The 23,741-nt window shown below is 42.1% G+C and overlaps 1 protein-coding gene across 1 annotated transcript in view; it reads left to right on the forward strand.

The window, feature by feature from the left end:
* Positions 1-23,741, forward strand: part of LOC138497369 (cadherin-7-like) — a 1,579,032-nt gene that overhangs the window by 879,131 nt on the left and 676,160 nt on the right. Inside the window, exon 4 of the mRNA XM_069620790.1 lies at positions 15,633-15,752. Within this exon, the coding sequence (XP_069476891.1) occupies positions 15,633-15,752 (120 nt within the window). The remainder of the gene's footprint in view (positions 1-15,632; positions 15,753-23,741) is intronic.

A 23,741-nucleotide genomic window follows, 5' to 3' on the forward strand; every position in this document is an offset into this window, starting at 1 on the left:
CTATTTAACAATCTTTCATTGTAAATTTGTCTTTAACTGGTTTTGTGACAATTGGAAAACACAATATATGCGGCTATAATTCTATCCAAGTAACCAAGTAAACATTTAAGGAAATAATGCATGATATGATTATACTCAATCCGCTAAGAATGCATTCTCCTTAGCAGCAATGTGGCAGCATTTACAAACTAATGCAGTGTCATGTTAACACACATTGGATCTCATTATAATGTGGCGGTTACGGTTTGAACGGTGCCGGTAAGGAACCGGCACCATTCATAGCGTACCGCCGAATAACGAATTCTGCCCTCGGCTGCCTGACAGCCCACCACGTCTGACCCGGCGGGCTGTGTGGCACCCGCAAGCATAACTCATGATTGCACCGGCACCGTTATCAACAGTGCCAATGCAACCAAGCTCCCCACCCCCATTCTGCCCTATGAGGTAGAATGGGGATCAGGAGCCCGGCAATACCACCAGCCGCAAATCGGCAATTACCGGCCCATTCAACTCGTAATGGGTGGTTATTGCCCAATCGTGGGTGGCGTTGCCGGTAGTGAGTTTGACGGTAGCCGTGCCTGTAAAACAGGCACAGCTACTGCCATACTCGTAATGAGGCCCATTGGGTCTCAATACTTGTTTGGTGGAATACTGCCAGTAAATCTGTCGGGATACCACCAAACAGTTACCGGCATCTGGGTGGCCAGAATTACTGGTAGATTACAGGTGCCGGGAAGGGCAGTAAATCCTTCTTCCATGGATCCACATACGACTCCATGGGGGGATTTGCCGGTAATACCAGCACTGGTAATACCGGTACCGGTAACACCAGCAGTTTTTGATGGTGGGGTTCTGGAATTACCTCCAGCTCCGAGCTGAAGGTAATTCCGGCCATACCACCACCAAACTCGGACTATGCTGTTCCGGAAACATGCAAGTAAATGGAATTACTGGCACGTGAATTCCAGAGCAGCATACTTATAATTTGGCTCTCATACCTGGAGGCAAGATACTCTCATGCTTTAAGTATCCACATAAGAACACACATCTCCAACCAGGAACATGCACACTTTCAACGAGGCTGGAAACACTCAGGCAATAAGCTGATGGTGTACATTCACCTTGGAAGTGCTATTGTGGAGAAACATGGATTTACCAGAAGTCAATAAAATCGGGCTCCAAAATAGGTGGTACGCACGAGGCATAAGGAAACTTCAGCATGGTCTAGTCTAAGAGCAGTTATCAACATTCCAACACAATTATGACCTAACGGACAGAGATCGGTACACATATATACAACTGCAATAGAGACAGCTGGGACATCCCAGAGCTCTCCCGGATAGAAGCTGACCTCTTGGAAGGAGAAATCACGGGGAAAGCAGTCACTGCGCTTGACCAGGTCATCACTAACTTCACTGCAAAACCTCTATCCAAGTTAAAAGAAATGGGGAGACAAACTTGGAGGGGTTGGAAGAGGAGATCTGGGGAGAGGCCCTGGGTTCGCCTAGGCAAGCCAGCATATCCTGCACACTGCGCCTGGTCCAATACAATATTGTGCACCGAGTGTATTACACCCTAGAGAGGCTGCATCATAAGTGAAGAGCAGTTGACCCATTTATGCTTGAGCTGTAGGAATATAACTGGCACTTCCATGAACACGATGTGGCAATGCCCAGCCATACAATCCTTTTAGCGGTCAATCAGGGACACGGTATCCAGAATCATTGGGTCTCGTTTACCGGACTGCTCCAAGGTAGGATTACTGCATGGATTCGGCATGAAACAGATGATAAAGGATCACTCGTATTGGGGCAAGGGAAGTGCACTACTGGGACATGGGTAAGGGGCTGCGGGTATGGGATGGGTTTCTGGGAAGACGGGGAGAGAGAGGGCCAAGGATTATGAAATGGGGATCGGTGAAGTGGGACTTTAATTGTATCATACTGACTGTTGAGCGTTTTATCTTTATGTTTTATTTTATTACATTGCGAACACTAATACAATGTTTTATTAAAAAAGAGCATCTCATCACTTGAGCCACAAATATTTTAGAATATGCTCCTAAATATCTGCTTTCTAATATCATATGGCAATCAGCAGGAATGCCAGCTCTGATTTTTCAGCTTTCCAGGGAAGTCAGTGCAGCATCAGAAGTCTGCACTTGTGCAGGAATCACAAGGCGACAGCAGCCTGCAGTGTCCCCTGCACAGTGGCACCAGCACACCAGCTGCAAAGACCATGCACACCATAGCCACACCATTCTAGGGATGTGGTAGAATATACATGGGTACTTACACGAAGGATAGAACCATTTGGACCACATGGAGGTTGTGATTAATTCTTTTGGCTAGACGGCGCCTTCCGCAGGGATGGCCTTTTATGGCTCGCTTTCTCTTCTTCCATTTTCTTTTTTATATTTAGATTTTATGGTTATTTTTCGTGTAAATGGCCACTGTGACCCTCGTTTTTATTTTTGCTTTTAAAATGTGCATTGCACTGAGGGGACAGCTTTTATGTTTGGAAATTGGAATGGGTTAGCACCCTCTTCAGGCATATTCCATGATATGGTGTTTGGGTCTCTAGAGCCACTGCACTAGTGTTACACCTTCTTAGTGACTGGTGCCAGGACTTATGGCTGTTATAGGTCATTCTGTTCTCTGCGTTCATAGCACTTAAGGCGTGTTCTATTGAGTTGCATTACGTTTACATTTACTTACACAGTCACTGAATACAAAATGTGAAATACTAATTATGTGGCAAAATGCAGTGTGCATTCAAAAAATAAATTATAGAAAAAACACAAAGTATATAGACCGTAGCTTTCCAAAGAAGAGCACATGGGCCTTATATTCATGGTGAAACATACACAACTTTCAACCGCAGGTCGTTGGTTTTCTTTTGTTGTTGTACTTTGTTGTATGTGGTCAGGATAGTTATTATTTACAGTGCTCCAATGGATGATTCAAGAATCCCTGCAAAACGTAACTGTGTTATATGCAACTGGCAGTTTTAAGTAAGGAGTGATTCACTTAGACACATGGATGGAACGCACATAGTTGTCCCTGCCATGTTTGCCCTACCCTGTTCTCTCTGGTGGAGACTGCTACAGCAGACAAAAGATGTGCCAGTGGATTATGGAGCTATCATTTGCATTGCCCTCTGAGTCTGGAGCAGCAGTAGGAACAAAGTCACGCTGATGTACTTGCAATTGCTCAACAGCCTCCTCGTATGGAGCAGTGGCCGGCAGGGGTTCATCTTCAGCATTGTTGGTAGTCCCAAGTGTTTTTTTTCTGATATAATTGGGCTTCTCTCTCGGATGATGTTCCCCACTGCACTAAATACATGTTCAGAGTTGATGGGGACAGAATGGCACAAAAGATATTTGATTGGCACAGTACTCACTGGTAAAAGATGAAGAAGACATTGGAGAGGGTACAAATTACTACCGTGGGAGTGTGGTGGACAGGGTGAGTGTAGTTTTGGTGCCAGCCGGGCTGTGGAGGTGAACGAGGATTGAATTCCTCCAGTTTCCTTACCAGTAAGTTGAAATTGGGAACTCTCCCTCATGTAACAAACTTTAGTGAAGGATCCAAGCCTCGTATTTATCTCTATCAGAATGTGGCAAAAAAGCAGACATTAGAGATTTAAAGCTTGGCTTTCATCTGCGCTTATCTTGCCATTTGTTTCCAAGTGCTGGTGTATGACATTGGCCAGACCCAGAACTTCAACTACAATTGCCTGCCTCATCATCACAATATGGTCTTCGGACACATTAAAAAGGGAGACCACATCACGGATTGTAGTGTTGTCATTGGTGGCAGCCTCTGTAGTGAACTCAAAAGGTGCTAGTACCTGGTTGAGGTGTTCATAAGCCCCCTTTACCTAGGTATGAAATACATGGATGAGCCCGCTTCAACATTTTGTTGAATCATACATTCATTGATAAAGCTGTGCTGTTCAAAGAAGTTTTGTACCATATTTAGGTTATAATGCAATAATGTGGAAAGCTCCTGCCTGAGACCAAGCTTTGATAGATCTTTCCTAGTTGTCAATCTTCTCTCCAGCTTCTCTGAATTGAAATAGTGGCTGAAATGGCAACACATAGTGTTACATATGGCCATTACGTTGGCAACCTCTCTCTCTTTTTCAGAGAGGCCTATAAAATGAGGTGTAAGCGCAATGCAAACAATGGCACACAAGGTTTTTGTCTAATACTTCTCCTCTAATAAAGTACATACCTGAAACACACTGATATCTCTCCTATAACTGCTCCCACTATTTAATCCTGACCACCTATCTCCTCTAACTTCTCCCTTTTCCAATCCCCCCCAAAACATTTTGTATTGACCTCTCCCCATCCACATGACTGGCAAACCCCCCTGCAACCATTTTGACATCTTAGAATGACAAGGGAATGCATAGTCCTACCTGCGCTCACATCTCAATGCCTTCTCATTGTCACTTGGCATCTGCTAAACCTGCTTCAAGGTGGCAACTGTCATTCCTATTCTCAAAAGGCCCTCATCCAACCATGACAATTCCACAAATTATCAGCCTGTATCCCTTCTCCTTCAATCATCAAAGGTCCATGATTGACTTATCTTCAACAGAATTTCCACCCACCTTTCTCATCAAACATCACACAAAATCAGTTCTTATCCATGATTCTAAATTGTTAATGTCGGCTCACCACGAGGTGTACTTACCTCTATACTGTACTGTCATCTATCTGTATCTCTCTATGACATTGTCAACCACTACTCTCTTTCTCTCTGTCACCTTGGCATTCAGGGAACCACGCTGGATTGTATTCGCTCCAAACCTTTGCACCTGTTATTTTAAATCTTCTGAAACACAAACAATGTTTATCCAAACCCTGTGTTCGTCTTTACACTGTTCACGCTTTCAACATTCACCATGGTACAAATCATCTCATCCTTTGGGTTCATCTAACACCTTTTTGACACCTTTTTGAGGACGATACATGAATATTCTTCTCCTTACCTACATTTACATCTGACCCTCTGACCTTTTTATCTGGTTCCTATCCTCCAGCTAACACTAGATCACATTTTGATTTCTTATGCTGAACTCCTATACAACTGAAGTCATGTGCATTTCCACAGCTATAAACCCTCTCTTTCCCTTACCTATCTCTTTTCCAAATGATTTACACTTTCCCACTACTGAGACGCGTAACCTCGTGATACTTTTTGATAAGGACTGTAATCTCCACAAATTCTTCACAGACACGGCATCTGTGACAAGGTTCACCATACTTCATATCAGGAAGATCTGTCAGCCCCTTATGTATGTCTCCACTTGAACTCGTATTCTAACCTTATTCCTCCTGGCCTACTGTGCTTGTCTTCTGTTCTGCCTGCCTATTGTTTCTTCTTACCACTCACCTGGCTTTCTATGAGAAACCAACCTCATTAAACTCCTGTTGCTTTAAAAAAAAAAAAATCCCTCTATGGACTCACTTCTATCTATATGCCACTATCTCCCACTACAATCACACTTGTGTTCTCCGCTCTGCCACGCCTTCTTATCCCTTTGTTCCCATAGTGCTGTCAGATAGCTATGGCAGTCACATAGGTGTTCTTAACGTCACAGAAGATAATGCCTTCCACTACCCTCTGCAGGTGAACCCTTCTTCTATAGATATGAGACAAAATGTAAACCAGATTCTCTTCCTTGGCACACTGGCAGATTACACACTGGGCCTCTTTTGCAGGGATTCCAAGTACCTTGGACCATGTTATGGAATTGGGGATAAAAAACAGAATGGGTTAGAACATTAGAGACCTCTCTCAGTACTATTCACATAGGCCCCCTATTCCCAGTGGGCCCTACCTGTTCTCACCTGACCCAAGCTTAAACCACCAATATTCCTCTACCTTTTTTCAAGGGCTTTTCAGTGAACTTAAATATGAAACACTGCTAGACTCAAGGAACAGACTGTCCCCAAAACATAAACTGGAAACACAGATGCTAAATACCTATTAACAATGTTTGTTCTTGGAGTCCCTCCTAATGAAAAGGTTGTGGGATGCAAGGCTTTGTGTCTTCTGGGCTTTTAAGAAAGTCCTTCCTCATTTCTGGATGGGAAACGTAAGGCATTTGGTACACTTATCAACAGTCCATGAGTAAAGGACCTTCTTCCAGCATGACGTATGTTGACATGAATGGATGTCCACCATCTTGGGAACGGCATCCCAACATCACAGCCTGAATATTCGGATTGGCCCTACACAAGGGGCATTGAGGGCGTTTGGTACATAGCAGTGTGTCCATCTAAGTTGTCATAGGCGATCTGGAAGGAGATGAGATGGCCTCCAGGACAATGGCTTTTTATTAGCTGTGCTATCACTAAATTCTGCTCCTTCACCTTTCCTGCCTCACTTCACTGGAACTCTTCTCCCCTACATATAAACAAATCGGATAATATACTAGCTCCCACTCCTTAACCAGGATGGTGCTGACTCTGCCTAATTCCACTTCTCCTCGTCCTCCGGGGTCTTTGCCAAAGCTTTGATAACTTTGCACATTTTCCAATTCTCACTTAGTGTAGCCATTGGTGATATAGTGAATATTTGTGTTCTACATCGTTGCCTGAAAGGGTACAATGGTGGGTAGTGGCTGCCTACGGCCTTTTCCTACCTTTCACTTCCTGAGGGACACTTCCTGCTAGAAAATGTACTCTACTGCCCTGCCAGCTCCAATTCCTTTTTCACTGATTTATTTGTTGAGTCCCTGAGACAATTCGTCCTCCCACAGCCAATTGCTTGGCAACTTCAATGTTTGGGCTCACTGCCCTTCCCAGAGAGCAGCTTATTCAAAGGTTTACAAGCACAAGATAATGGGGATAAGGCAGCGTGTTGCTGCTCCTCTGTATTGTTCAGGTCACACTAATGTCCAGGGTACATTGGGGGGACAAGTTCTCCCTGGAAAAAGGAAATCCTATGTGGAGTTCCACAGGGGGCCAGCATGTCGCCATTTCTCTTTAACATTTACCTGAGTTATCTCTGCCTAGTCCTCAATCATATGAACACCTTCTTTACAAAATACGCTGACGATACTCAGCTGGTGTTTGAATTGAGTGGGAACTATCAGAAAGACAGTGACCAGCTCACCATGATCTATAACAACGTGGAATAATGGATGGATACCAACTGGATGTGTCTTAACGGCAGAAAAATGAGCTCATGGTATTTGGCACCACTTCAGCCAGAGCAAAACTACCCACTACATACAGATAATTCTTTATCAAAGACACACACATACAAGTCCTGAGTAAGGTCACAACCCTTGGTATGATGCTGGAAGCATCTCTGGGGACCGATTCCCAAGCCCAATATATTAAAAAAAAACATGCGCATACCACCTTAGACGACTTAAAGCTATCAGGCCTTACTTATCAGAGGACAACTGTGCCATCATCGCAAGAACAATTATAATGCCTCACCTCGATTATGATAACACACTTGTCCTAGGTTCTAACAAACAATGTATGCAGAGTTACCAGGTTGTTCAGAACAATTTGGTAAGGATAATTAAGTACAAAACCAGATTGCAGCATATCAGTGACTCCAGAAGGGAGTTACATTGGCTAACAATTGAAGATAGGGTTCACTTCAAGGACTTAACACTGGTGCACAGATGCATCTTTGGAAAAGCTCTGACTTACCTAAAATCCAAGATACAATCCTACGTACCCAGCAGAATGTTCAGATCCTCCAACCTTGGTAAAATCGATGGCCACGCACAAGCTTAAATGCGGTATGGGCAGATCTTTTCCAAATCTTGAAGCTTGCCTTTGGAACAAACTTCCCAACCACATAAGACTGGAAGCCAACTACATGTGATTTCGCAAACTAGTGAAAACTCATATCTTTAAAAAAGAACCTCCCCTCAGGTCCCCAATCTAGCTCTGTGTGATCTTGCTGTATGTCCCATTTCTACGTCTGTCATTGTCCACACTGTCCCTTGTGTCCATGTCTCTGCACCCGAGGCTTGCGAGCTACTGGCAAACTACACATTAAACAAACAAATAAATAAATAAGGACCTTATTTAGAGCCCATCTCACCTGTCCACCATCAAACAAAATGTTCCTACAGGATGGCCTGATCATTAGTCAATCTACCCTGAATTGCCCTTTTCACCTTCTGTGACCTTTACAGGTTTCTGTAACAAAACATACCACTGTCATAATCACAGCTGGACCTTCATGTGTGTATTATTTTGTGTGTTGCTTGCCTCTCCTGCTAAGGTACCTCATCACGAATGTTTGTCTCCAACATTACAGTACCAGGCAACATCTGTCCCTTATGATTCAAATTGCATGACTGCTTGGACTCAAAACCACTTCCTTATTCACTACCAGGTCCAGTATGAGTGGATGTTTCAGGTACATTAGATGTTGACTGATGTGGTAGATTTTCTACAAATAATTGGGATGTTTGATCTGCTGATTGTCTTGCTGGTGGTTTGTTTCTTCCTTGCGTGCTTCTTCTATGGATCCATTTTGGGGATTTGCATCTCAGGAAACAGTATCTATTGACTGATTCTCTACTTGGAAAAGAAAAATATATTTAAGTGTGCATGCACTATGCATATAGTTGATGCAGTTTTCCACATTTGCAATAGTATGGATTATATGGAACCTGACTGAGCTGCTGGACATGGCTGTTGAAAGGGTTGTTAGGAAAGGTTGTTTGAAAGGTGAAGTTGATGTAGTCCTGAGAATGTTAATTGCATACTGTGCTTTACTAAACTGGCAACGTTTCTGGATTTCTTTCCTTCTTACTTTTGGTGTAGCAATCGTTGCATACATGTATTGCCATTTACCATTGGGATCCTCTACTCTGATTGCTTTAACTACACCTCTGCAGTTCACAAATGTGCCCATTCAAGAGAAACACAAGCTTGACGAAATTAAATATTGTTCAGAAACAGTAAAGCAATGCAATCATTCATTGTAGCTACAATAGTGACAACATAATCACATACCAGATATAATAATTATCAAGTTTCATAAACAATGTGGTCATTCACCAAAAATACAAAAGTAACGAAACAAAAAATAAAAATAACGTTCTCATTCATGTTGCCCTGTTTTCTCCAAGTGACAAATACAGGCCCTGGCAGCGCCGAGACTCCCAGCACAGAAGAAAGAGAAAAGGGGTGATCAAAGGAAATTGCTTCAAGTTCCAAATCAATGCACCCTCTGTTCCTTTGAAACATCTACCCATAGATCCAGCCCATCACCGCCCCACACCCTCTTCCTCTTCTACGTGTGTGTGTGTGTGTAGTACACTGTGCACTTACAAAGAAATCATATATTGGAAAGAAAATATGCAATTAAATAAAACATCTTGTTGCCCTGGGCTATTCTACCCCCAACAGTCATACTTCAAAAAAAGTTAAAACCGTAAACAAATAGTTCACCAGTAAGTACCTAATTTGTCGTAATATATTTACTTTGCAAGTTATCCTGGGAAGAGGTTGGCAACTACTAGCATCTGCAAGTGACCATTTCATCCACCATGAAACAGGACCACCTCTTATCTCAATTATTCTGTTGAGTTCATAACTTACGTAGGTGTAAAGCAAGGATGCCCTCTGGCTCCTTTGTTATTTGCTCTCTTTCTCCATGATTTTAACCCTCACGCAGCAACTCAGGATCGTATTCCCCCTCTTCTAAATGGTGTGAAAATCAGCGCCCTATCGAACTCAGACGATACAGTCCTGATAGACCTTACTCCAGGCGGTCTACAGCGGAATTTGGAATATGTATGTAAATAGTTGCAGGGTTTCGGTCTTCAGATGAATTTGTCTAAAACTAAAATACTTGGGTTCACTGAAGGGAAACCATCATTTAAATGGTTGTTGAATAACAAACAGTTAGAGGCGATGAATGAATACAAATATGTGGGCCTTTTGTTCTCCAAAAGCAGAGGTTGGAGTAATCATATAAAGGATGTATGTAAGTGTACCTCTATAAGCTTAGAGGGTCTTCTTCGCTTTTATTATAATTTTGGTGGGAAACGTTTGGACAAGTGCCTGCAGGTTCTCAGATCCAAAATAATGTGACCATTCTTTAGGGAGCAGAAATTTGGGGTGCAGCTCCCTGTGAGTGCTGAGATATGTTGAACTCCTGTTAACAGAGGATTACAGGCCTGCCAACCAGTACTCCTGGTGATGCTTTAAGAAACACATTAGGTATAGTGAACTTATCTTTACAAAGCCAGAGGAGGTTTTTAGAGTTTTTTTTTTTCTGAAGGTGCAAGTAAATGCCCCATTAAACTCTAAATGTAATGCACGCTCAGCGTGACTCCATGGTCAACTCAAGTGAAGGTTCACAGAGTTGGTGTAACCATGGAATCTGCTTAATGAATGTGTGGAAGTTGAGGGATGTTGTGGATCTGAATGATTTATCACACAGTCAGTGTTGATTTCTACTCGAGAGAGCTCTAGAACTAGCATGTAACAATCTCTATGAGAGAAGTGTGCATTTAAGCTAATTGAGACATTCTTTTCCATCACTCAGAGGAGTGTGAGTAGTCCCCGCTGACTTTAAAATCAAGACCCCTGAATGCAGAAGACTTATACCATTGGCTCGGGTTAAATGTGCTTCCTTTGAGATCAAGAACCCCGTGGCTTGCCCGGGAAAAGATTTGCCCCAGTGGCTTGGGGCAAGTAGAAAATATGGGGCATTTTTCACTGGATTGTACATTTCTGTCTATATTAAGGTAGCATTGGCTAGAGCCCACCCTTATCAAAAATCAATTATGGACAGAATGGGATGCTATGGATTTTATCTTTTACTGTGATGGTGTACAGTTTTTAACTGAAACATCCCATTGTATTAAAAATGCATTGGGGTGGTTGTTTTTGACATATTTTATTATCTTATGCTGTATGTTTTTATCCATTGAGGCAGATATGAAGAAATGTGATTTTATGTTGTATTTTAATGGATTGCACTTATGAAAAAAAAAAGAACAACACAAGGTTTCTCTCTCTACAAGTTGACAATCTTTCAGGCCAAATTGCTGAAGGTTTAAGTTTTACTTGACCAAATTGTGAGAACTGGCAAATTCACCAAGATCACTAGAGTGAGAGACAGATCCTTTGGGAAAAAAAATCCAAGCAGCTTCCAAAATGTTTCTCAAACGCTGTGCTAGCTATAGATATTAGTTGTGTCTCGGTTTTAGGCAAGGCACTTGGTGCAGACAAATTCACATTCTGTGGGCACACAGAATTCTTGCCCACCGCTGGTGAAAAGGAAACAAGCTGCCAAGCCTAAAGTTAATCAAACTATTGAACTATGTAAACTAGACTACCTTGAACGGATGAATATGTATTTTTTTTTATTTTATTTTTTTAAGCAAACACATTTCAATGACCCTATATTCACCTACTACCAAGACCCCAAGCGAATTGCCTGGTGGCCAGTAACAACAATATATTAACATTGTGCAATGATAATCTATGAAAGTGCCATCATTACCTAACTGGCAATGTATTAAACTGACTGTACATCTGTTCTTTCTATAAACATTTGAGAAAGAGCAGACTCTTCCCTAGATTACGGCAGACTTCAATATTGGGATTGTCAAAATGGTGTCTACCATTTTAGTTGCAGCTGGAAAATCAGGGCCCGGGTCGAACGTGATTTTGATGCAGCACTGGAAATGTGTTAAATATAAGTAGTTTGTATCCTTTGGGTAGTAGAGATACCTAACATAGAGTTAAAGGTGGGTACAACATCTGAAAAGATTTGGAAGATGGTGTAGAAATGATCCTGTGTTTGGGAATCTAGGTGGTTAAATAAACTTGTGACATCTCCCTTTAAATTGTGTATTGCTTAATATTTCTAACATCATATTATTGTATTTGTTTTATCTATAATTATATTTTGTTCCTTATTAAATTTGTTATTATGGCACTAACACCAGATCCAACGTGCCAGATAGGGTGGTAAAGCCCAGGACCCAAATTAATGATCAGGTGTTATAGCCATTAGCACCCCGAGTTTCCAATGCAAATGCGTTCTTGCAAAGTAGATACTGACTTAAGATGGCTGCCGTGGAGACTGAAGGTGAAGGCCCATGCATAGCTCTCTTCCATTTCCACGTCCGCCCAGGACAGAGGGTGGAGTGGCATTGACGGATGAGCCACTGCCAAAAGAATAAAGTGAGCAAGGTAAGGGGCCGGGTACGGGAGGAACCGGAAACCAGAGGGGATGGGCGGGTTGGATATGGCGGTGGGGCGGGAAGCAGTCATCACCCTGATTGGTTGGTGACATACAGAGGGTGCTAATATGTGTTTTCTTATAGTCATCATGAGTTACATGTGTTCTAGTGCATCCTGTCACCAAAGGCTCGTGGAGCTGAAAGTGTAATGCAACCAAGTGAAATCAATAATTTGTAATTACCTGTGGCAAGCTGATGGAAGCATTCAGATTATTCTAGACATAAGGATGTAATCATTATAACTATTAGGACAGCAATGAGAGAAACAGAAGAAGTGCAAGTCAAATGCACTCTAGCGTGATGCTGCATGCAGTGAAAGGCATGTTTATCTCTATCATATTTTTTTTTTAGTTTGGGCTATAAGGTGGTGATTTAGTGCTGCCTATAGGCCACAACTATTGCATTTGACTACCTTTAGGGAGACATGGCATATGAGGAGGGACTGAAGGTTGTAGGTTTTGTTTGGTTATTTACCCATTTACTGCCCATGACCATGCTAACCCCTATAGCCATTCCCAGACACTTCCTGCCTCTCCCCACCCAATACACATCATCCTGGGACCTCTTTGAGCTAGCTATATCAAGCCGTACCATCAGAATTGGCTGCTAGTGTTTTTTCAAAGTCGTCTTCTGAGTGTTAATGACTTAATTGCACCTGTAAACATGCAACTTGTGTAATTAAAATGGCTTAACCAGGTCTGCATTCCGCCACTTGATTTATAAGCACTATGCATGTCCTTCACCGGAGTCTTGTCAAAAACAAACATTTGCAAAGCCAGCTGTTTTGGCTTGTGTATAATTATTAGGCATTTGCCAGGCACTACTAATATGTGCCCATGTACTCTCACCCTTTTACAGCTGCTACCATTGATGACCAGTTAATACCAGTATGGCAGTGCCTGGCAAATGCCTTTCCCATGCCTACACAAAGTGAAAAGTGGTGGCACTGCCAATGCTTGTTAATTAGAAGCAATTGGTGTTCAAGGAATAATTTCAGTAGACAGTGTTTTACGACAATATTTCTCTGAAACCACTTCCGTGTTTCAGTGGGTAATATGGTAGGAGCATTTTTCTTCAATTACAGCTGTTTGTGCAAGATGAAAAAAAATGTAGCACCTTCAAATCAGCCTTTGGTGCACTATTAGTTGCATATGTGTACTAATGTATGCACACTGTAATTGAAAGCATTTAATGAGTCCTGTGATAAAATATACCAAGTCATGAGGTTTGTAAGTTGTGCTGTAAACCTGACAACTTTTGAGGTGAATTCCTGCAACTTGCAGCACCCTAATGTGGACTCTGCTCATCCATTGGGCTATCCTCTGGCATTGATCCACGTCTTGGTACTTTCATGTGTTTTAATCCATCTTACCTCGTGGAACTGCGACTTGAGCAAAAGAAAAGCTCTAAGAATGCAAACTCAATCCTGTTTATTCACAGAAAGAGAATAGGGTAGTGCTTGATGTAACTAGAAGCTCATTTGAAGGCATGTGTGGGTAGCCTTACTCCTTGCACTTTGTATTGGGCACTAGACACTTATTAGTTCCTTTCACCCGACCCTAGTGACATTTTGACTATCTTTTCTATTTTTACTCTTTTGTTCATTTTTGCCAGTGCCCTGTCTCTCCTCCGTTATATGTCTGATTACCTTACAGAGTGGATTTGTATTGTTTTTATTAATTATCTATACTTAAGTAACAAACATATATTGTTTTGCTTGCTTGTACATTCTTTACATTTTTGCTTGGAGGCTTGATGTGGTGTAAAACTGTTTGCAAGAAGGGAGATGTTATAATGTAAGTTAGTCTTGTTCTGTCTCACTGGCCTGGAATGCCTGCTGGTGGAATGTTGGTGGATGCATGATAGACAGCTCAGGAGAATGTTGAGTGAGTGTTGTTTGTGGGTGTTCTATGAATGAGTCAGTTGGGGGCCTGAGGTGGATGCGAGAGGATGGCCGGTGGGTGTCTCTTGATATCTCATGGGGTCTACTTGTCTACCTGACTACTTACGTTGTATTATGCTCACAAGTAACTGGAACTGTACAAGTATACATATGTACAATAAAGCATCCTGGATTCACCTCTTTGGCTCCATAGCCGGTCTTTGTACTAATGACCTGAGCAGGACAGCACATTATATCATTGGCCACGAGGATAGAAGCCTTCAACTGCTGACTCCCATTAGTAACACCGACCTTCAGTCCTCACTACCAACATAGTGGTTAAGGTTAAGGTGGAGCACAGTTCACTAACTTTCTCTTTTTCCTTTATGAATGAAACTCCCATGACCTTGTAGTGGCCCAAGTTGTAACATGTAGCAATCACGCCTTTTCTCTCCCTTCTACGGCTTCTAATGTGAATGGGAATTAATCACAAGCACCTACTTCAAAGGTGGTAACACCATTCTCCCTGCAATGTGTGCTCACACGTTTGCTCAGTTCATCTTTGACTGTAGGGTGCATATTGACAGAAATGTTTAGTTCACCTGTTTGTGCACAGAACACACTGCAGTGGACGGAAAAGCCAACATTCTCAATGTGCACTGTTTCACAGTGTTTGAAATGCATGCCGACATAGCCTTGCATACACTCCTGCTTTGAAACTACATACCCACAAATTATGGGTTATGGGGTCGGTTGAAGGAGAGACTGCATCAATGATTCGCAATGGGTTGGGCCTTCACCTTCTCCCGTAAATACCCTTATTCTCCTGTGTCTTGTCTCCCATGAGGAAAACTGGGTGCTGTGTAAAGAAAACAAAATGTGCTGCAATATTTTCTGACCACTAACATCCTTTCTGTGCACTGATAGTGTCTAATATTTTGGCTATCAAATGGAGGCGGAAATGGTAAAAAGGCAATGGTGTTAATGGGCCCAATATGATTCATCACTAGAAATGAGCTACTGCGTAGGCCGCTTGACCCAGGTGCTCTGCCAACGGCCAATGTGTACGAAGGAGGCAGGGAAATGCAGGACACGTAGGTCTGCATGGCAAGTCTGGCTATGGGTTCCTGGAGCACACTTCCTGCTCTTTCCCCTCAGAGCAAGTGTCTTCTGCAAACCCTGGTCTTCTGAGTTGGGAATAGAGACTGCAGATCTGCGAGTGGAGATTGTTACCAACAGACTACTGTCTTGTTATTGATTTTTTTAGCCTTACCTCTTTAGTAAAAGGCACATTTCTCTTTACAAAGGCTAGAAACATGCATAATAATTCCCTTATACGTATATTCATACGCATTTTTTTATTCATCGTATGGTAGCTTGCATTCAACTGTTTCATAGTTTTCAATTCTTTTTCTAATTATACTTAATTTATTTGTTACAGAAAACGACAGTGAATTAAAGAACTACATCTCATTTTTTTTTCTTTTAGGGACTTCAGTGATACAGGTGACTGCCATAGATTTGGATGATCCTACCTATGGAAACAGTGCCAGACTTATATACAGCCTTTTAAACGGACAACCCTATTTTTCTGTGGAGCCAAAAACCGGTACAGCACATTAATAATTTGCATTGTCATTGGTGTACACAATAATATCATGTAAGGTGTCTTTTGTGTATACATCAACGTTGTTATAATTCATAAACATGATGGCTGTTTTTAAATTAAAAAAAAACGTGTTTAAGTTATGTTCATACATCTGAATGCATGTCAACCAATTTTAGTATCAATGCACACATATTTTACATTGTGGACAGTTGAATAAATATCAAGAAAATTCATTCGAAGGCCACAATTGCCTACTTTTTATTTTCCTTGGCAGAAAGGAAACCAAATCCTGTTTACCTAGTGTAATGCAGTGTAATGTAAAATGCACGTCTGTTATTTTGTTTGGCTCAATGTGCCTGGTCCTACAAGATGGGAGAGATGGGGTTGTAAATGAAGATTATCCCTGCTAACTGCGCAGGAAGTATTCATTCTATTAAAGACTAGGAGGCAAGCATTATGCTTCAACTTCATTTATTACTACTCTTCAGCAGTTTTAATAAACCAATAACATCATACTGTAAAACGTCCCTAAGTGACTTTTCTTTTTCTCTCTGACATAAATCCCCATAGTCTCTGTAGTCCATCTCCATCCTTGCTCAGCTATGACCACATCCTGTCCCTGAGCTCCTCTTCTCTTTTACATGCTCTGAACTGTCACTTGAAAACTCCACACTATGTCCCGCCAACAGAGGGAAGACTTTAACCACTTCAAACTGGAGTGTCGATCCCCCTCGCCTTCAAATGACTACTGTTTCTCATGTGTTCTCTCAATTATTCTTCTGCTCTTCCCCTAGGGATAATACAAAGCAAAAATATTCAGGGTGGCATCCATGTATTGCAACCAACCTGTGAAAATATTATCATTAATCAATGCAACCAGATCATTACAACATCATCATAAAATCAATACATGAATTGGTGGGAATTTAATGCTCACCTCCTAGTCTTTAATAGAGTTAATACTCCCTGCGCAGTTAGCAGGGGTAATCTTCATTCTATGGCAAGACTGGAGGCGAGCATTATGCTTGTCCAAAGCTTCCCAATACAGTAGTTGCTATATATGGTTGGCTTAAAGTAAAACTCCTTAAAGGTATGATCACTAGCCCAATCCGCTGCTAACATAATTTCTCTTAATGATACCCCAGATGTAAAGGCTTTGGATGCCATTGCTCCTTGCACTGAGTGCGCTCCGTACTTCTCCAAGTCAATATTCGCTGCTTGCATGATTTATTTAACCTATCTAGCAATGGTGGCGGTGGATACGGCCTGAAAAGGCTTCCTACGAGCTATGAGCATTTGCGTGGTACCGGCTGCTCTATGCTCCGCTGTCCTGAGCTCGTACTCTTTGATGCTGTTTGCAACACACCACTTGTTCTTGCTCTGGAAATACGGGTAGTATACTGAAGAGGTTCCTCTCTTAGTCCTTCTGACTATTGAGAAAGTCACTCCTTCTGGACCAAAAGATCTCCTATTTATCTCTAGCGCTTTGACGTCTGATACGCGCTTACAAGACACAAGGCATAGTGGCATTGCTAGTTTACCTGACAAATGCTTAAGGAATAGATATTTGTTTGAAGGTCAGTCTTCTAAAAGTCGAAGAACTGCCGTCACTTACCATACTGTATTATATCGAGGTTCTGGGGGGAAAATATACCCCACCAAGCGGTTGGAGGTGAAGTGTTTACCTGTAAGGGGAGGAGATGGGCACAATGAGGAAGGTTGAATTAGGGTGAGGGAAACACACCAAACAACACATCAGCCAATCATAATACTTATTAAAAGGACCCATGGTATAAAATGTGACATCATTCCACTAGTTCAGTGACAGATAGGAAGTGTTCATGAAAGGAGCTGGGCAGCGATTGTGGAAATGTGGGAGATATTAACGAGGTGAACAAAGGGAATAGTTCAAGGAGGAACAGAGAAAGGAAGAGCAGGAGGAGAAGGACCTAGTTCAGGAGTGACAGCACTAGGAGGTGGAGAGGAAAACGACAAAGTAGGCAATGGTAGAGAATCAAGAACAGGAGGATGATAAGAGATGGAGAGTAAATCACAGATTCAACTGAGTGAAGAGAAGTTGATCTGATTCAGGAAACTAAAGATGCCTAGGACTCACAAAGGATAAGGCAAAAGGGCTGCTGAGGACTTCAGTACATGGGCTATCAGGGACCAATCATAGATTAATAAAATGGTTGTGGATCAAGTTGCTTGTGTTATACCCCCTTAAGGATGTTGAGCTTGTTAGACGAACTATATCGCAATTATTACCAATACCTCAAAGACAGGGTAGGGTGTAGACTAGAATCACAATAGGCAAGCCATCCACAATACCACAAGAAAAATTCATTAGTACCCACTTTGGAGGACATTATACATTTACCAAAACGAGCAGGGCAATACCTACTGAGTTGTCCCAACTAGGGAAGCCAAGCACTGGAGAGCCCTGGGACAGAAAAAGTGCTACATAATCTGCCCATTCCAGATGCCTTAGGAAATAAAAGCATGTCCACTGATCGCCTGAGGACATCTTCAAGTCCCAGGATGTGACATATAATGTAATTGTCATTTGAATAGCATCTTTACCCATTGGTATGGCCTCACAGCACTGTAGATGAAAGCCCTTGGGGGACCAAAGTCTGATGTATGTTAAGGAGTTTAGAATGTGTGTGTGCATTTTAGCCAATACACAAGTAGATAGGGGTGGCCAAATCTCAGCTTGCAACCCATTTTCAGCTGCATGTGGATAGATGCTGTAAGGTAGTCACAAGAGCATGTGAGTGCAGTAGACCAATTAGGTGTCTTGCTAGACCAAATTCTGGTTGTGAGGGATAGCTGCATTCTTTTGTCAGAGGTGATGTGCAATCTGTCTTAAATTAGTGTATGATACCAGGTGTGTGAGAGTGGGTGGCTGGGCCTTCGGCTACCTTGCATATGAATAGAGTGTGATATGTTCCTGTGTGTCCTGGCTGGATTCTTGGTTTTGTAGATGCAGCTGACTCCAGAAGGGGGCTCATTCAAAGCACAGATACATTCAATACAGTGGCTATATTCAAAATGCTTCTGAATTGAACTCAGGGGCTATACTCAAAATGCAGCAGAATGTAACTTAGTGGCTATACTCTAAATTCAGCTAAATATTGCACAGAGGCTATACTTATGCATGCAGGGCTATAATCACAATACAACTAGATTTTGAAAGGGGGCGAGTTCTAGGCAAGGTTTAATTCTACACATTGGCTATACTCAAAAATACACCTAAATATAACACAGTGGCTATATCCAAAAATGCAGCTAAATATAACACTGTGGTTATACTCAAAATGCATCTAAATTCTGCACATTTGCTATACTCAAAAGGCAGTTAGATGTAAATGGTGCAAGTTCTAAGCAAGGCTAAATTCTAAACAGAGGCTAATGCAGCTAAATAAAACACATTGGCAATACTGAAATGTGCAGCTAAATTCAACACTGGGGCTATACTCAAAAGACAGCTGAATTTAACACAGTGGCAACATTCAAAACACTGCTAGATTTAATATAGTGGCTATACTCAAAATGCAGCTAAATTTAATGCAGTGGCCATTCTGAAAAGGCAGCTAAATTTAACACACTCACAAAAAATCAAAGTGAAGCTAAATTCTGCATGGTGGCTATGTTCCAAATACAGCTAAGCTTAACACATGACACAGAGGCTATACACAAAACACAGCTAAATTCAACACAGTGGCAATATAAAGCAAAGCAAGAGTGAAAGCCTCAGTGAAACTATAGATCAAGTAAATATAAGACAGTGTCATGAAATCACAAATGCAGCACTCGCTGTGTAACCAAATAGCTGTCTCTTACCTAGAAGTTGCTGCAGGAAGTTTTAGAGGCCTGGCACATGTGATGGAGTTGCCCTAGGGAGATGCACTTTTCTTGGCCCTTAGTCTGCTGCCCAGGGAAGGTTGCCCTGGGAGCTGTGCCTAAGAAATGGAAACTGGGAGGAGACAAGAAAAGGACAAAAATAAAGTACTAGGTCACAAATGCAGTGCCCTCTAGAAGCAATTCAGCACAAAAAACGAATTGTAAATCACATTGAAAACACACAGAAATCTCTCCAAAAGGACAGCAAACAGGCTGTAAACTCCTTGCCTGATTCTTGCTGTACAGTGACTATGGATTACTAACAGGAAGGCAGGGGAAAACAGTAAAAAAGGACTACAGACACAGAGGTGAGGGACACCTGCCTGCCTTAGCCAAGTTTTATGAGGATGGGAGGAGAGGGGAAAGGGACAGAAACAAAAGACTAGATCACAAAGGCAGTGCCCTCTAGAAGCAATCCAGCATACAAACTAAATCACACTAAAACACGCATACATCTTTCTAAAAAGGACTCCAAAGAGGCTTTAAACTCCTTACCAGGTATTTGCTTTATAGACTGGCTATGGATTCATATCAGTAGGGCAGGGGAAGCAGTAACAAAGGACCCCAAAAACCGAGAGCAGTGACACTTGGCTTGCCTTAGTCAAATGCTATGAAGATGGGGGAAGAGAAGAAAAGGACATACACAAACAAAGTACTAGACCACAAATGTAGTGCCCTACAGAAGCAATCCAGCACAAGAACAGATTGGAAATCACACTAAAAAACACACATAATCTCTCCAAAAGGACGCCAAACAGGCTGTAAACTCCTTACCAGGTGTTTGCAGTACAGGATGGCTATGGATTACTAACAGGAAGTCGGAGGAAAGCAGAAAGAAAAGTCTTTTAAAATCAGAGGCAGGGCCAATATACAGAGACCAACCTATGACCATGGATAGGAGTCATTCCCCACCATGTGGAAAGATGTACACAGTGATACTTTAGCCTCCTAAGACTGTTAACTTTATTGGACACTATCCTGAGGGGACCCTAAAAAGCCTTGCACTCTAGACTGTAGTATGGTTGGATTCTGGACCATTACTGATTGACAGGTCTGGACATGGTTGATGATCTTAGTAAATCCCTTATTTTGTCCTGCCTTCCCTGACAGGCATTCCCCCAGCTCCTGTTCCTTTATTACACAGAGCCCCCATATTATGTTTCTTTCTCATTTATGGGCTTCCTTATTTATTTGCACTGGCACAACGTTTCTGTAATACTGTTCCTAAAGAAAAGAGATAAAGTCTTATGTGGCAACCAAAACTGTATCCTTTGCCTCCAAGGTAGATCCTGCTGTGATCCCCAAGATGCCACCAGTGAAACCACTATTCCACCCAGAAATCCCCTAAGTTCTTGAATGCCAATTCACTGATCATGCTACTATTCCTCAAGATTGAGAATACAGCATCCACAGTATCCATTGCTATGACCTTTGTCCCTGTCATATGCACTACATTGAGGCTTGGCCATGCAATATGCTAGGCACCAATAACACAGTGTGCTCCTCCTGATTCTGCTGGCATCCACCACCCACCCACTCAGGCCCTTTTTCAGAGGATCACTGACAACACAGCCACTACCTCATCCCTAATAAGGACGGGCAGGTCATGAACACCTGGGTGGCCTGGTGAAGGATGCATGGAAGAGCACATTCTTTGTTAGACTGCTTACAAGACTCATCTAGGGCAATTTCTGTTTGGACCTGTTCGGATTGGAAGCACCCAAAACCAGAACCCACACTCTTTTAACATCAGGCAAGCTCCCTCAAACATGTGTTTCACCCTTCTCGCAACAGCCCAATCCTATCATCACCCCTCATCTCCATTTACACTACACTCTATCAACATTATCAACACTGACTCACAGAAACTTCACCTGCTTCACCATAGACCCCATCAGCACTACATCATCCACCACTAAATTGAGAATCATCAATGTCCTCTCAGCTATCAACCATGCATCAGGCATTATCAACCACATCACAAAACAAAACTTGGATGCCATCTTCATTAATGAGACCTAGCTGACATCCACCTCAACCCACATTCTGGATGTCCTCATCCCTCATGGCTAAAGCATGCTACAATGAGACAATCCAAACAAGGTTGGCAGATGTCTTACTATCATTCACAAGGCATCATGGACACCACCCCTATTGGCTCTTTTGGGAATCGTTCCTGCACTTCCCACTCTCCCAATGAACACATTCACTTCTCACCTCATCTACAGACCAGCAAAATATTGAAGTCTTCATGGACTTAGACGTCATTACGTCTCTCACTGCCAAACATATCTTCCTCTGCAACCTCAACATCATTGGTAACCCAGCAAACACGTCAATGAAGGACGTTCTCCACTGCCTACTAGATTCTCTGAACCACACACAACACCCATCTTTCAGCAAAGGTAGTATTCTCAACCTCATAATGACTTCCCTGCCCAACCCCGACCACAGACCTCGAATCCCACTTTATTGGTCGTACCATCTGTCAATTCCCATTGAAATTGGTCACACCACCCCAGTTAAGCACACCCACCAGAACCCAGCAAACAAGATTTCAGAAAAATCAAGAATGTCCCAATGCATTATCTCACAGAAGACCTTGCCAACCTTCACCCCACATGAGCTAATGTACCTCTGATGATCCTGGACTGTGACTTGTTTCTCCAAGAACACAAGATCACCCTCACAACCAACATCAATGCCATGTCCCAGTGAAACTACTGACCCTCAAGCCTAAACGTTCTGCATCTTGCTACACTCAAGAACTGAACTTCTTTAAACAAACCATCAGAACACAACAGAAGACTCAGCGAAAATCGCATCCGATCTCACCCTGCTCAAGGCCTTAATCCATCGTATTTTAAGAACAATGACACGGGTGAAGACGTGGAGGATACTGGCCTAAGGGTCAAATCAAGCTTCACACTGACTGAGAATCAAATGCCCAGAGAAATCCAGATGTTTGAAAAATGCATCCTAAAAGGAATCCAAGATCTTAATGGCAAAAAAACCAAAAGATTTGCCACAATCTGAGTAACAACGAGCGCTCTGTCCTAAAATCACTGAGTGATAATAGCAACTTCACCATTAAACCAGCTGATAAGGTCAGGGGCATTGTTGTCTTTAACATTGCAAAATATCACAGAATGGTCATGGACCTTCTGGTACAGATATCAAACTATTTAAAATTAGATGGTGACACCATACTGGTGATTAAACAAGACATTCTCAAAATAAGCATGATTGGTCTGAACAGGGAGTGGATTTCAAAACATGAGTTTGAATTCCTCAATAAATCAGAAGGGATAACACTTGTGTCTTACACCATATATAAAATCCCAAAAAATGAACACCACCCCCCCCCCCGGGCAGACCAGTAGTGTCCAGTTGTGAATCCATCTTTGAACCGCTGTCCACATTTATTGATTGCTTTCTTAAACCAATGAGCATCATGACAAAGGCATACTTTCAAGTCACAATGGCCACCATTGTGTGTTTCCAAGATGAAACATCTGATCCACAAGATGAACTAATAACGAGTATGCATCTAAGGGCCCTGCACACCAGTATAGAGCAAAACCAGGCCATTGTGTGCATATGTCACCAACTTAGCATACAGGAATTTCGTCAGAGATTTTCACTCCTGATTGATCTCATGACCATTTCACTCACCAAAAACGTCTTTTGTTTTAAACACATTTATCAGAGAACCTGTGTCACTGTGATGGGGGCAGCATTCACCCTGAGTTTAACCATAATATTTATACTCCCTGGAAACAGTATATTGATGACAACTCAATGAATGGGTCTCCAGTATCCAACTCACCTTGGAATACGATGCCCGGCCAATTCATGTTCTGGATTTAAACATATATAATGAGTGTGGAAAACGTAAGTGAAGTCTGTAAAAAAAAAGTATCGACAGAAAATTGCTATTATGTTTCAATAGCTTCCATCCACTCACATTGAAAGAAAATGTGCCTCACGGCAATGTCTGCGAGTGAGGTGGAATTGCTCTTCATTACAAGATTTCCAGACACATGCAAGTAATCTGGGTGATAGATTGAAGCCAAGGAGATA

Source organism: Ambystoma mexicanum, chromosome 5q (assembly GCF_040938575.1).
Source record: "Ambystoma mexicanum isolate Mex_15411 chromosome 5q, UKY_AmexF1_1, whole genome shotgun sequence".
Taxonomy (NCBI): Eukaryota; Metazoa; Chordata; class Amphibia; order Caudata; family Ambystomatidae; genus Ambystoma; species Ambystoma mexicanum.